The sequence below is a fragment of the Pleurodeles waltl genome, chromosome 9 (genome assembly GCF_031143425.1).
Source record: "Pleurodeles waltl isolate 20211129_DDA chromosome 9, aPleWal1.hap1.20221129, whole genome shotgun sequence".
Classification (NCBI taxonomy): Eukaryota; Metazoa; Chordata; class Amphibia; order Caudata; family Salamandridae; genus Pleurodeles; species Pleurodeles waltl.
This window is the reverse complement of record NC_090448.1, coordinates 424,622,471-424,636,870: the sequence shown is the minus strand read 5'-3', so window position 1 is coordinate 424,636,870 and position 14,400 is coordinate 424,622,471. Positions and strand designations below refer to the sequence as shown.

The 14,400-nt window shown below is 46.7% G+C and overlaps 1 protein-coding gene across 2 annotated transcripts in view; it reads right to left on the bottom strand.

Moving 5' to 3' along the window:
- AKT2 (AKT serine/threonine kinase 2) overlaps nt 1-14,400 on the bottom strand; it is a 524,320-nt gene that overhangs the window by 232,822 nt on the left and 277,098 nt on the right. For both annotated transcript variants that reach the window (XM_069207237.1, XM_069207238.1), the window contains one exon: nt 2,473-2,629. In XM_069207237.1, the coding sequence (XP_069063338.1) occupies nt 2,473-2,629 (157 nt within the window). The remainder of the gene's footprint in view (nt 1-2,472; nt 2,630-14,400) is intronic.

The following is a 14,400-nucleotide window of genomic DNA, read 5'->3' as shown; positions in this document are numbered from 1 at the left end:
GCTAACAGGCCAAGAAGCCTCAGAACATCCCTCACCAATATCCAGAACAGAGTTTGAAACATCAGGATCATAGCCCTAATGTCTGGACTATTTGTGACGGAGAGAAGGCTCTGTCCTGTATGCATCTAAGACAGCTTCAAAGACATATCCTTGTGCAGGCCTGTGACATACATCTGTTTGGAAAAAAAAAGTTGTCTCTGTGGAGGATTTAGGAGCACCATCCAGTCATCCAGATTCAGATAAACCGACTCTGGGCCATGAGCAATCAGAATTTATCCTTCCATAGCAAAATATTCCGAGCATGAAGATCGAAGATAGACCAAAACCCGCTATCATCTTGCACACAAGAAAATAGCAAGAAACAACAAATCATCCCTATTTCCGAGCCTGGAACACTTTTACTAGCTCCATCGCAAAGTAAAGCTTGGACCTCTTGCATTAGAATGGACAGGTGCTCCTCTGAGATCAGTTCTGATGTGGAAGGAAGGCAAAGGGTGCAGAAAGAATGGATAAACACAGCAATGTTACACGATCTGGCGAACCTATATGTCAGATGTGGTGAATGCCACCATGGAAAAAATAGCTGGATTTTGCATACCACAGGGTAGTTGTGAGTCACTAATGGCAAGCTAAAGCAGCTTGGAGGCTGTTGCTGCAGGTGAAGGAGACAGGGGGGACTGATGCCTGTGGTGATCTATGCATTGCCTGCCAGATTTGGGGCACCCAGCCACAAAAGGATTAGCACGAATGCATATGGCCGCATCTTGGATGGTTTCAGACAAAAAGGCTCCAACTTAATTCAGGACCTCCAGCAACATTTCACTAGACCTGTCCCAGAAGGCGTATGCATTTCAGTCCAATTAACAAGCAAAATTGTTCAACCTCATTGTGAGGACAGCTGATCAAAATATTTGTTTTTCCGAACGCCTCAATCCTATTTGACACCTTGTCTGAACGGGTCATGGGGAATGAATTGGCGTTCACCTTGATTCAGAAATCCTAGACTACCAGACTCTCTGGAGTAGGCTGCTGTGTAAAGCCTCTGGTCACCTGTCTATTCATGAGCTGGCATTAGCAGTGCTCGGACCATGTGACCGTTAGGGTGTCAGGCATTAAACAGAAGCACAGCTCATATAAGGCTGGATCAGGTTTCAGAACGTCTGTGAGGACATTTGTCTTGACTTTAACAATAGGCAGTTGTATGCCTAGGAAGAACCACTGCTGCGCGCCATAATAGGGATGTAAACCACCCCCAACCCTGCCACACTGGACATTTGAAAGCTGGTGAAAGTGGGAGCAGGGCTCCGTGTCTGTATTCAAAGGTACAGAAAGAAAGGAACTGACGCTGGCAAGCATGTGTGGCACTTATATGTGCCCCCCATCACTTCTGGGGCAGAACAAAGTCATCACGAAGCCAACCAACAACACCTAGCGCGCATGCAGGTGCCCTGCTTAAACAATTTGAGATCCAGTCTGTGGAAACATACTAAAGATGAGGTATCCATCAGAATGTACATTTCACCAATCAAAAGGATTATTAACAGATCTACAAAGGCAATCTAACATGCTGCCCTCTGAATCTTGTGAACTTTGGTACTCTTGATCTACAGAACAAAATGCACAAAACTGAATACTACCATTCCTACCCAGCTGGCATTGTTAGAATGAACATGAGGACTAAACTGCATGATTTAGGACTGTAAATGTGTTTTTTGGGATGAAGCCTGGCAAATATTCACAGATAACCCCCTCACTTCACACCACACCAAAACCGTGACTGCACTGCCAGACTCCTTGTGCCATCTAACAATAATACTCTCTCACCCACTTGACCTGTTACTATCTTTGCCAGTAAAAAATATTATTTCACATTAGACATTATGATCTAAAACTGTTAAGACATACACAGGGAGTATGTGTCATCAGTTTGGAGGGCCGAAAATGTCCAAGTCAAACACTTTTCTCCCTAAACAGAACACCCTTCTTGATTCCCCATTCCACATACTGCAACACAAGACAGTCTGAAGAAAAGAAAAAAAAAAAAACACTTTTCAGCTTCAGTGATCTTCCGACAAATTTTCAACAATCAGAAATGATTTCCCTGACTTATGCCTGGTTCATCTACCTTTCATCTCATCCTCTGCTCTTCTTTGCCCCTCTACTCATCCTGGCTTTTCCAGTAAGCTCTGGACACTAGCTTCCAACTATTTTACCTATCATAAGTAGAATTTTGGCAATAGACAATTAAGTTTCTGTCTCAGGCATCAAATGTGTTGCTTAGTTTCCATGGTGGCATTGTTTAATATACAATACATTATTTAAAAAAAAAAAAAAAAAAATATATATATATATATATATATATATATATATATATATATATATATATATATATATATATATATATATATATATAAAATATTTGAAACTAAACAATTATTCTAAAAGGTTCAACTTGTCTTCCAGGAATCTTACCACTTTAGGTCGTCCCTTAGTTACAGCGACTTTCATCTCTTCGGCTCCAGTGGAGTCACTCGGTGACCCACATTCATAATCCATAGTCTCCTCATCTTGTGGCTCCTGGTTCTTTAAGCTGTTCGCAACAGTCTGAATGGCTCGCATCCATTCTTCCCTGTTTTGGTAGAAACATTTGCATCAATATCGGACTACTATGTTATGTGACAAGATACAAAAGTTTGCTCAATACACTATATAAAGAACTGTCACCTGTTTGGATGCAGTTGTACACAACCTCACAGAGTTCAACAATCTTAACCACCAGTGAAAAAGGAAAATGTTACTTAGCCAGTAAGCATCTGTTTGTGGTATGGAGTGCTGTAGATTTACATGCTCTGCATACTCCTGCCATCTAGTGTTGGGTCCGGAAGTGTGCAAGTTGTTTTTATTCGGAAAAAGTGTTATGAGTCATGCGGTAGAGTGACTCCTCTTGATGGTAATGTGCATGGGCATCAACTCCATTGCTACCGTTTTAACACAGGCAGGTGTGAATGGAGTGTACAGTAAGTGTTAGTAAAGAGATGTCCATGCAAATGAGAAAGTACGTGAACTGCAATGGCCACAGGTGACCTGGGAGGAGGGTGGGTGCATGCATGTGAATCTACAGCACTACATGTCACAAACATTTTCTGTTTGACAGCATGTGTGGCTGTAGATGCACATGCTTTGTATAGACTGTAAACTGGAGCCCTTCAAAAGCTGTGGCTAACCTGTGGGTGTTGCAGTTGTTTGGAGAAGTGTGCATAGCACTGCCTGGCCGATATTAGCTTGTCTGCATGCTGAAATATCCACATAATAGTGTTTAGTGAAGGTGTGTGGTGTAGACCATGTAGTTGCTTTACATATGTTAGCTACAGGTATATTACACAGAAAAGCCACTGAAGACCCTACTTTGTGAGTAGAATGTGCTCTAGGAGGTGAAGACAGAGTTTTTTTATTTTTTAGCTTTAATGTAACATGTTTGTATACATTTAAATATCGATCCAGCAATGCCTGATTTAGAAATAGGTTTGCCTTTAAATGGGTTAAAAAGCAACAAAAAGTGGTTTGTTTTTTATGAATTTCTTTAGTTCTGTAAATATAATACATAAGGGCTGTTTTAACATCTAATGTATGGAGTGCCCTTTCTGCAACTGATTCGGGGTAAGGGAAGAACACTGGTAAGTCTGATTGACTGACTAAGGTGCAAGTGAGAAACCACCTTTGGAATGAAGTCTCGGTTTGTCTGAAGTACTACCCTATCTTTATGTAGCCAATAGAAAGCTTCTTCCAGAGTTAGTGCCTGGAGCTCACTAACATGCCTGAGTTAATTGATGGCAATGAGAAAAGCTACCTTCTAAGACAGAAACTGGAGGGAGCAAGTGTGTAGTGGTTCGAACGGCGATCCCATAAGTCCTGTGAGTACAATGTTAAGATTCCATGCAAGTGGCTGTGGGAGCACATGGTGCAATTACTCTTTTAGAACCTTCCATGAAGACTTTAACAAGTGGTATTTTAAACAGACAGATGTTGCCCGTTTTGAAGGTAGGCAGCAACCGCTGCTAAACGTAAGCGTATGGATATGAATGCAAGGCCAGAGCGTTGTAGATGTAGTAGGTAACAATGTTATGCGTTGTTGCATTAAATGAATTGACACTGTTCTTATGACAAGGGCAGACAAATCTCTTCCATTCACCTGCATGACAAGCTCTAGTAGTGGGCTGCATACTCCTTTAAGGATTTCCATACAGCCAGGTGGGGATTGAGATAACCAAACTATGACCTCAGGAGCCAAATTGCTATATTGAGTTCCTTGAGATTTGAGTGCTTGATTTGTCCATGGTTCTGAGGGAGAAGGCCTGGGTTGAGAGGAAGCTTCTCGTAAGGAACTACTGATAGCTCGAGAAGGGTTGTGAACCAGGGCTAATGGGCCCATGTGGGAGCCATTAGTATTAGTGTGAGGGTGGTTTGCCTCAGCTTCCAAACCAGAAACGGAAAAAGAGGGAGAGGTGGAGAGGCAGAGGCAAATATCCCTGATCAGTTTATCCATAGAGCATTGCCTTTGGATTGGGGGTTTGGGACCTTGAAGGCAAAGTTTGGGCATTGTGTGTTGTCCGCTGTTGTGAACAGATCTATTTCTGGAAGCCCCTACTTTTAGGAAGTAGGGGAGTAGAACTTGTGGCTGGAGATTCCACTTGTGGACTTGTTGCTGCATCCTGCTGAGAAGGTCGGCAAAACTGCTGCGTTTTTCCAGAAGATGTTCCACTAACAGATGGATGTTGTAACGGAGATCCTGATGCCAGATTTTCTGCGATAGGCGGGAAAACTGTAGAGAGTGTGTACCTCCCCCACTTTTGTAAATAGTACATGGTTGTCATGTCATCCGCTCAGAGCAAGACAACCCTGCCGATCAGGTGGTGAGTGAATGCTCTCACTCTAGGTAGCTGATGTAGAGACCCCGGTATTTGGTATCCCAGAGACGTAGATGTGTATGATCCTATAGATGAGCACCCCAACCGATCTGTGATGCATCCATTGTCAGGATGGTTTGGGTAATAGGGTCGAGAAAAGGCTGCCCTTCTAACAGGCTGTCTTTGTTCCACCACTACAAAGAGTGATGCGTGCAGCTGTCTATCAACACTAGATCTTCCTACTAACCCTGTGACTGAACACTGTTGTGCCAGAGGCTTCTGCAACGGATGCATGTGCAGTTGTGCGCTCTGCACTATGGCGATGCACAAAGCCACCATACCACGAAGTCTCACGACAGTTCTGCCTGTGATTTGTTGATTGGCTTGGAAGAACGGTATCAGCGTCTGAAAGTTGAATATTTGCGCTGCATTGAAATAAGCTAATTCCATCTATGTGTTTGGAGTAGCCCCTAGATACGGTTGAGTCTGTAAAGGCTGACGGTGAGATTTTTGGAAATCGATGGTGAATCCTAGTTGATGTAGTAAGCCTATGCCAGTTTTGGTATGTTGGAGACATAGTGGGAGAATGTTGGGTTTGATGAGCCAGTTGTCTAGATACAGGCAAATGCGCTGCTACTACTGCGAGGCATTTTGTGAATATTCAAGGTACAGTAGTGACCCCCAAATGGAAGGACTTCAAACTGATAATGGCTGCCTGTTATCACAAATCTGAGATATTTTCTGTGTGCTGGGTGAATTGGAATGTGAAAATAGGCATCCTTTAAGTCGAGTACTCAGAGGAAATCGCCTTGTTGGAGAAGTGGGTTCATATCTTGGAGGGTGATAATGGAAATTCTCTGACTGGGTGTAATGATTTAATTGCTGCAGATCTAACACTGGCCATAAGGATCTGTACTTTTGGGGGACCAGGAGGTACACGGAGTATACTCCTAACCCTTAATTTTGTATAGGGAGTGGTTGTAGTGCTCCTTTGAGTAAGAGAGCCTGAGCGTCCTACTTGAGCAGTGTAAGGTGTTCTGGAGGGAGTCTGTTAGTGCGAGGTGGAATGTTTGGAGGTGTGGTAATGAGCTCCATACAGGAACCATGTTGGATAATGTTCAACACCCACTGATCCAATGTTATGGACCCCCCCTCGTGACAGGTGTGGAATGATCAGGGAGAAGGAAGTCACTGCATTGTTGCAGGTGCAGCGTCACGTGGGGAAGCCCCTTTGTCTCTACCCTTTGTGTTGTCGCCCCTGTAGTAGCCTCAGGGAGTGGACTGATGACACTGTCCTCGGTAGTATGACGACGAGGCATCCGAAGAGGTTGTTTTGGAGCCTGCCTTATAGGAGGAGTGGCAAAAGGAGCCATAGGGACTTGGTGTTTGTAGTGCACCTATGTACTTTGCAACCTCAGTATCTTTTGTCTTTATTTAAAAACAAAAAAAAACACACAAAAAAAAAAGAGACTGCTCAACGTGAGAGTCTCAATTGTGTTCCTTATCAAAGGGGAGATTTAAGAGACTCTGCTGTACTTCTGGCTTAAAGCGAGATAGGCACAGCCAGGCATGACAGCACAACAAAATACTGGTATTAATGCACCTGGAAGCAGTGTCTGCAAAGTCTAGGGCGCATCTGTAGGAAGTTGGCTCTTTACATTAGTGGACCAAAAAGAGGTACACTGTGTAGAATCCAGGCCAACCCCAAAGGTATCAAAGAGGCACAAACAACCTTCCACATGTTCTCTTTTGTGGTAGAGTGAGCATATCAGAGGGTAGTGCTAAGCATGTAAAGCACACACATAAGGCAGTGAAAAACACTCAAAGAAATCCAACACCAATTACATAATTTTTATAAATTTAGATACCACGATCACCAGAATCAGATAGGTACTTTTCGAGTAATGATTTTTTGCAGTTTTTAAAAGTTGCCACGCAGTGCAATTTTGGGGTGCAGTAATGTTATCCTATGGGGGAAAAATATGTACACTTTGCAGCGACTTACAGGACTGTTTTCCAGGACTTAAGGTGAGTATGAGGCAGGGTCCAAGGTCACACCAACAGGTAACCTTAGGAGGCTCTGGAGCGGCCAGGTGAGGGGATGAGCTAGGGCGTCAGGTGTCCTATTTACTTCAATGGGAAACAGTCCTGTCGGGAAGGTGCTGCAAGCTGGGACTGGAAGGTCAGTCCAGGGGAAATCCATAGGGGGGCTCGTCCCTTGAGATCCTCAGGCATGTGGGGACACCGTAGGTCCACAACTCCTCTGGCTGTGGGGTTCGGATGCAGTGAAGTCTTTTGGCATCAGGTCCGTTGCTGGAGTTACTCACAGTTGGAGGATGCCTGCAGAAAGAGGCTGCAGGAGGTGACTGGCAGTGCAGTCTGGCCAAACCCCGGGAATGGGCTCTGCTCCAGAGGATCTCTGGACCCCATGGGCACCGCCAACTCCCTTGGACTCGGACTGCGAGGCTCAGTTGCAGAAGTGCTTTGAGGCGTCGGGTCGTGGGTGTCAGAGACTTGCTCTGGGTCTTGGTGACCTCTTGAAGAGGGGAAAAGGGCAGTGAGGCCACTCTCCTGAACGGCCTAGTGGATCCTGACGTCCCTCGGCGGTAGTTCTGCTTTGGAGCTGTTAGAATCGAGATTGGACCACCAACAAGCCTTGGTTGCTGCAAGGGGTCCAGTACCCCAGGTACAGGTGTAGGGAGCCTCTGGGTGGGGTCAGCGTCTTAGCACTTCGGTGGAGTAGCGGGATGACATTCCAACTCAAAACATTCTCATCCTGGCTCGATCACTCGAGTGGCCGATGACCAACAGGGCAGACTAACAGATGTTACAAACACACCTGCAGATGCAGGGAAGCAGGTCCTCTGCTTCAAGGGAATTCTTCTTGGCGATTTGTGAAGCACTGGCAGCCATCCCGGTTTCTTGGAAGCTGTACAACAGCAGGATAGGTCAGTTGCTCCTCAAGGGTCAGGTGCAGCTGGCAGGGTTGGCACTAAGTCAGTAGTGCTTCTCGGGTCAGCAGGATTCTTTGTCCACTACTTTTGGGTCCAGCAAAGATCTGTTTTCCTGGTATCAGGGAGTCCCCTAAATACTCAATTTAGGGGGCGTTAAGGGGAATGAAGGGTAATAGCCAGCAAGTTACTTACCTGTGGGGTCATTACACCTTTTAGATGACCACTTCCTTTGGGGAGTGAGCATCATCCTGTCCCAGAATGCCTAATCCCACCACACTCAAGAGGGCGGCATTCCTAAGGCTGTGTTCATTTCAGGATGGCCATCCTAGAGGTGTGTCCGCCTTGCAAATACAACACCTCCTGCATAGCTAATTTTCCCACCAGTCCAGGTGCCAAAAGTTGCCGGGGATGGGGGTGAGGAAGGTCAAGCCTCCTGAATTGGAATGCAGATTTGCAGTCATCCTGTTGTGAGGGGTGTACAACACTCCTGCCAGAGCAGACTTTGTTCCTGGCCTCCTGTGAGCGAAACCTCTCGCTCTTGGGGGTCAGAAACCAGTCTGTTGGCTCCTTTAAGGAAAACTGGCTGCATTTAAAAAAAAAAACTGCTTTGTTTAAAAAGCAGTCCCAGAGATTGTAGTCTGCTGTCCCCAGCAGGCCACCACTTGTGAAGGAGGCCATTCCCAATGAGGTAGGTCATTTGTGCCCCCACTGGGAATCGCAAACAGTGTACTTAACACTGCTGTACATTTTGTTTTGCGACTCGCAATTTGCCATTCCCAAACTGTAGGAGGCTGGCCTGGCTTCTAGTGGGTACCTGATGGTACTTACACCTTGTGTCAGGTCCAGTTATCCCTTATTAATAGATTAGTAGTGTTCTATCAGGCTAAGCTGCTAGAGGTAGCTATAGCAGAGCAGCATAGGCTGAACTAGGAGACATGCAAAGCTCCTACCATACCACTTATATCATTTAGTTACTATGTCATAAGAAACACAATACTCAGGGTTACTAAAAATATTTTAGTGACAATGTGACAAAAATATCTCAGAGGATATACTCCCTTAGGAGGTAAGTAAAATACACAAAATCAGGTAAGTAAAACAGTCAGAAAGTAGTGCAAACACTGTAGAATATAATAGGATGCAATACACCTAGGGGCAACACAAACCATATACTAAGAAAGTGGAATGCGAACCACGAATGGACCCCTAGGCTACTGTAGTGTGTAGAGGGTCAATGGGAGTGTAAGAAAACATTAAGGGTGTCCAAGATACCCCACCCCAAGACCCTGGAAAGTAGGAGTAAAGTACTACTATTTCCCCTGAAACACACTAAAGTTGTGATAGAGGATTTTGCAAAGAGCACAACAGACTGCAAAGCACTGAAGACAGATTCCTGAACAGGAGGACCTGCAAAGGAAGGGGACCAAGTCCAAGAGTCACGAAAGTCTCTGTGGGGTGTGGGGGGATGGGGGGGATGGAGCCCACGAAACCCCAGATGGGTGCAAAATGGCTGCCTCCGGATGGAAGAAGCTGAAGATTCTGCAACAACGAAAGGTGCTAGGAACTTCTCCTCCGTGCAGAAGATGTCCCACGGAGCGCTGGAGGATGCAGAGTTGTTTCCTTGGCAAAATACTGCAAACAAGCCTTGCTAGCTGCAAGAGTCACGGTTGATGAAAAAGTGTGCTGCCCGGGCCCAGGATGTTGCCAGTTGGGAAAGGAGACAGAGGGGGCCCTCAGCAAAGTCGAGAGCCCACGCACAAGAAGGTAGCACCCGAAGTCTGAACACAGCAGTCGTCTCAACACTGCAAAAGAGGGTCCCATGAAGCCGGAGATCAACTCAGGGAGCTGAGCATCGCAGGACAGAGTGCTGGGGACATAGGCTTGGCTGTGCATGAAGGATTTCGTGGAAATGTGCACAGAAGCCCTAGCAGCTGCAGTTCAGGCAGTGCACAGGATTACTGTCTGGAGAGGGGCGGCAAGGACATACCTCCTTTGGACAGCTGGACCACTGGACAGTCTGGGTCACTTGGGTCCACCACCTGTGTTCTAGGGGCCACGCTCGTCAGGACGAGAGGGGTCCCAGAGTAGCGGTGACGCTGAAGTTTGGTGCCTACGGAAAGCAGGGGTAAGATTCCGTCGACCCACAGGAGATTTCTTCGTGGCTTCCAGTACAGGATGAAGGCAGGCAGCCCCCAAAGTATGCACCACCAGGAAACAGTTGAGAAAGCCGGCAGGATTAGGTGCTACAATGTCGCTGGTAGTCTTCTTGCTACTTTGTTGCAGTTTTGCAGGCGTCCTGGAGCAGTCAGTGGTCGATCCTTGGCAGAAGTCGAAGAGAGAGGTGCAGAGGAACTCTGGTGAATTCTTGCAAGTCGTTATCTGAGGAAAAGCCCACTGGAGAGACCCTAAATAGCCCTCAGAGGAGGACTGGCCACTTAGTCAGGTAAGCACCTATCAGGAGGGGTCTCTGACATCACCTGCTGGAATTGGCCACTCTGAGGCCTCCAGAGTGCCCTCACACCTCTGGATCCAAGATGGCAGAGGTCTGGGACACACTGGAGGAGCTCTGGGCACCACCCCTGGGGTGGTGATGGACAGGGGAGTGGTCACTCCCCTTTCCTTTGTCCAGTTTCGTGCCAGAGCAGGGACTAGGGGTTCCCTGAACCGGTGTAGACTGGCTTATGCAAGGAGGGCACCATCTGTGCCCTTCAAAGCATTTCCAGAGGCTGGGGGAGGCTACTCCTCCCCAGCCCTTAACACCTATTTCCAAAGGGAGAATGTTTAACACCCTCTCTCAGAGGAAATTCTTTGTTCTGCCTTCCTGGGACTGTGCTGCCCAGACCCCAGGAGTGCAGAACCCGGTCTGTGGGTTGGCAGAAGTGGTAGCTGCAGAGAAAACCCCAGAGAGCTGGTTTGGCAGTACCCGGGGTCCATAGTGGAGCCCCGGGGATGCATGGGATTGGCACCCCAATACCAGATTTGGTATGGGGGGGGACAATTCCATGACCTTAGACATGCTACATGGCCATATTTGGAGTTACTATTGTGAAGCGACATATAGGTATTGAACTATATGCAGTGCACGTGTGTAATGGCGTCTCCGCACTCACAAAGTCCGGGGAAATGGCCCTGAACTATGTGGGGGTACCTTTGCTAGTGCAAGGGTGCCCTCACACTTAGTTACTTTGCACCTAACCTTCAGCAAGTGAAGGCTAGACATATAGGTGATTTATAAGTTACTTAAGTGCAGTGAAAATGGCTGTGAAATAACGTGTACGTTATTTCACTCAGGCTGCAGTGGCAATCATGTGTAAGATTTGTCTGAGCTCCCTATGGGTGGCAAAAGAAATGCTGCAGCCCATAGGGATCTCCTGGAACCCCAAGACCCTGGGTACCTAGGTACCATATACTAGGGAATTATAAGGGTGTTCCAGTGTGCCAGTTAGAATTGGTAAAAATGGTCACTAGCCTATAGTGACAATTTTAAAGGCGCAGAGAGAGCATAAGCACTGAGGTAATGGTTAGCAGAGCCTCAGTAACACAGTTAGTCACTACACAGGTACACACATTCAGGCCACAAACTATGAGCACTGGGGTCCTGGCTAGCAGGATCCCAGTGAGACAGGTAAAAACAAACTTACATACATGTAAAAATGGGGGTAACATGCCAGGCAAGTTGGTACTTTCCTACACAAACTGATCGCAAATTGTGAGTCGCAAAACAAAAAGGTCATCCATCTGGCCCTGGGTGCTCTAACACCAATAGTCAGGGGTCTCTCCTCAGATGCAACCGTATCTAGCTCCGGAAAGGGTATAGGTAGGACATTCTTCAATAATAATAAGGATGGAAGTACTGCAACCTGAGTGGAGCTACAAAGGGTACTGGATCTATCTGACCTCAACCTGCATGACAGCAGTCTAACTATTACCCTGCAAATGAAAATGTTACCTACTTGTAACAGTCTTTAGCGATGGTGTTTTTTTTTTAGAATAATTGTTTTGGAAAATGTTAAACAACGATCACATTACAAAAACTGAGAAGCCTTTTCTCACAATCCTTAGGCTGTCGGTGATTACCAGCAGTGACCAGGGAGGAAACTTAAGCCTACCTCTCGAGTCTCTGGACCTTACTTACAAGTGCACTCCAACTCAATAATCAAGTTACACCATATGTACACTCTTTAAGTAGCAAAGACTTAAGACACACTCCAATTAACAGTGCTAGGCTTAAAAATAAGGTGCAATATGATACATTAATAATGCAAACTTCAGACATAGCTATGAACCAACAAACAAACAAGACAATTCTAGCACCTTTTGGAGCCAAGATACAACTCCAAAAACTTTATTTAGCTTACAAGGTAATGTGCTGCAATTCAAATAACCTGGTCATCTACAGGGCATGTTAACACATTTGAGCAGCTGTCAAAGCACCCTACTGTCCTTAAAGAGTGGGACCTCCGTCCTCTCAAGACAACTTTGTTTATAGCCCCAGTGAATATGCCTAGTGGTCAGGGAGAAGGCTATACTGCATTGAGAATGCAATGATAAATCTCCCATTTGCAACACTCCCATTTGCCCTGGTTTCTGAGGTACTAGGAGCAACAGGGATGGGTGTAGCTCAGTTTGTTTGAGGGTCTGTCAAAATCTCACAAAGCAGATTGTTTTAAAGACTGACAAATCCACCACTCAAAAGCTAACTGGTATTCCTAGCCACAGAGACTAATTTTTGAATAGTTCTCTGGACACCCTAAAATCGTCAAAGTTCCAGTGTCGAGTTAAAGAGGACTATGAGTGTGAGAAAGAAGCCTCTTTCTAGCATTGTTACCCCCACTTTTGGCCTGTTTGTGAGTGTATGTCAGGGTGTTTTCACTGTCTCACTGGGATCCTGCTAGCCAGGGCCCAGTGCTCATAGTGAAGACCCTATGTTTTCAGTATGTTTGTTATGTGTCACTGGGACCCTGCTAGTCAGGACCCCAGTGCTCATAAGTTTGTGGCCTATATGTATGTGTTCCCTGTGTGGTGACTAACTGTCTCACTGAGGCTCTGCTAATCAGAACCTCGGTGGTTATGCTCTCTCATTTCTTTCAAATTGTTACTAACAGGCTGGTGACCAATTTTACCAATTTACATTGGCTTACTGGAACACCCTTATAATTCCCTAGTATATGGTACTGAGGTACCCAGGGTATTGGGGTTCCAGGAGATCCCTATGGGCTGCAGCATTTCTTTTGCCACCCATAGGGAGCTCTGACAATTCTTACACAGGCCTGCCACTGCAGCCTGAGTGAAATAACCTCCACGTTATTTCACAGCCATTTTACACTGCACTTAAGTAACTTATAAGTCACCTATATGTCTAACCTTTACCTGGTAAAGGTTAGGTTCAAAGTTACTTAGTGTGAGGGCACCCTGGCACTAGCCAAGGTGCCCCCACATTGTTCAGGGCCAATTCCCCAGACTTTGTGAGTGCGGGGACACCATTACACGCGTGCACTACATATAGGTCACTACCTATATGTAGCTTCACAATGGTAACTCCGAATATGGCCATGTAACATGTCTATGATCATGGAATTGCCCCCTCTATGCCATCCTGGCATAGTTGGCACAATCCCATGATCCCAGTGGTCTGTAGCACAGACCCTGGTACTGACAAACTGCCTTTCCTGGGGTTTCACTGCAGCTGCTGCCAACCCCTCAGACAGGTTTCTGCCCTCCTGGGGTCAAGCCAGGCTTGTCCCAGGATGGCAGAACAAAGGACTTCCTCTGAGAGAGGGTGTTACACCCTCTCCCTTTGGAAAATGGTGTGAAGGCAGGGGAGGAGTAGCCTCCCCCAGCCTCTGGAAATGCTTTCTTGGGCACAGATGTGGCCAATTCTGCATAAGCCAGTCTACACCGGTTCAGGGGACCCCTTAGCCCTGCTCTGGCGCGAAACTGGACAAAGGAAAGGGGAGTGACCACTCCCCTGACCTGCACCTCCCCTGGGAGGTGTCCAGAGCTCCTCCAGTGTGCTCCAGACCTCTGCCATCTTGGAAACAGAGGTGCTGCTGGCACACTGGACTGCTCTGAGTGGCCAGTGCCACCAGGTGACGTCAGAGACTCCTTCTGATAGGCTCCTTCAGGTGTTGCTAGCCTATCCTCTCTCCTAGGTAGCCAAACCCTCTTTTCTGGCTATTTAGGGTCTGTGTCTCTGGGGAAACTTTAGATAACGAATGCAAGAGCTCATCCGAGTTCCTCTGCATCTCTCTCTCTTCACCTTCTGCCAAGGAATCGACTGCTGACCGCGCTGGAAGCCTGCAAAACTGCAACATAGTAGCAAAGACGACTACTGCAACTCTAACGCTGATCCTGCCGCCTTCTCGACTGTTTTCCTGGTGGTGCATGCTGTGGGGGTAGTCTGCCTCCTCTCTGCACTAGAAGCTCCGAAGAAATCTCCCGTGGGTCGACGGAATCTTCCCCCTGCAACCGCAGGCACCAAAAAGCTGCATTACCGGTCCCTTGGGTCTCCTCTCAGCACGACGAGCGAGGTCCCTCGAATC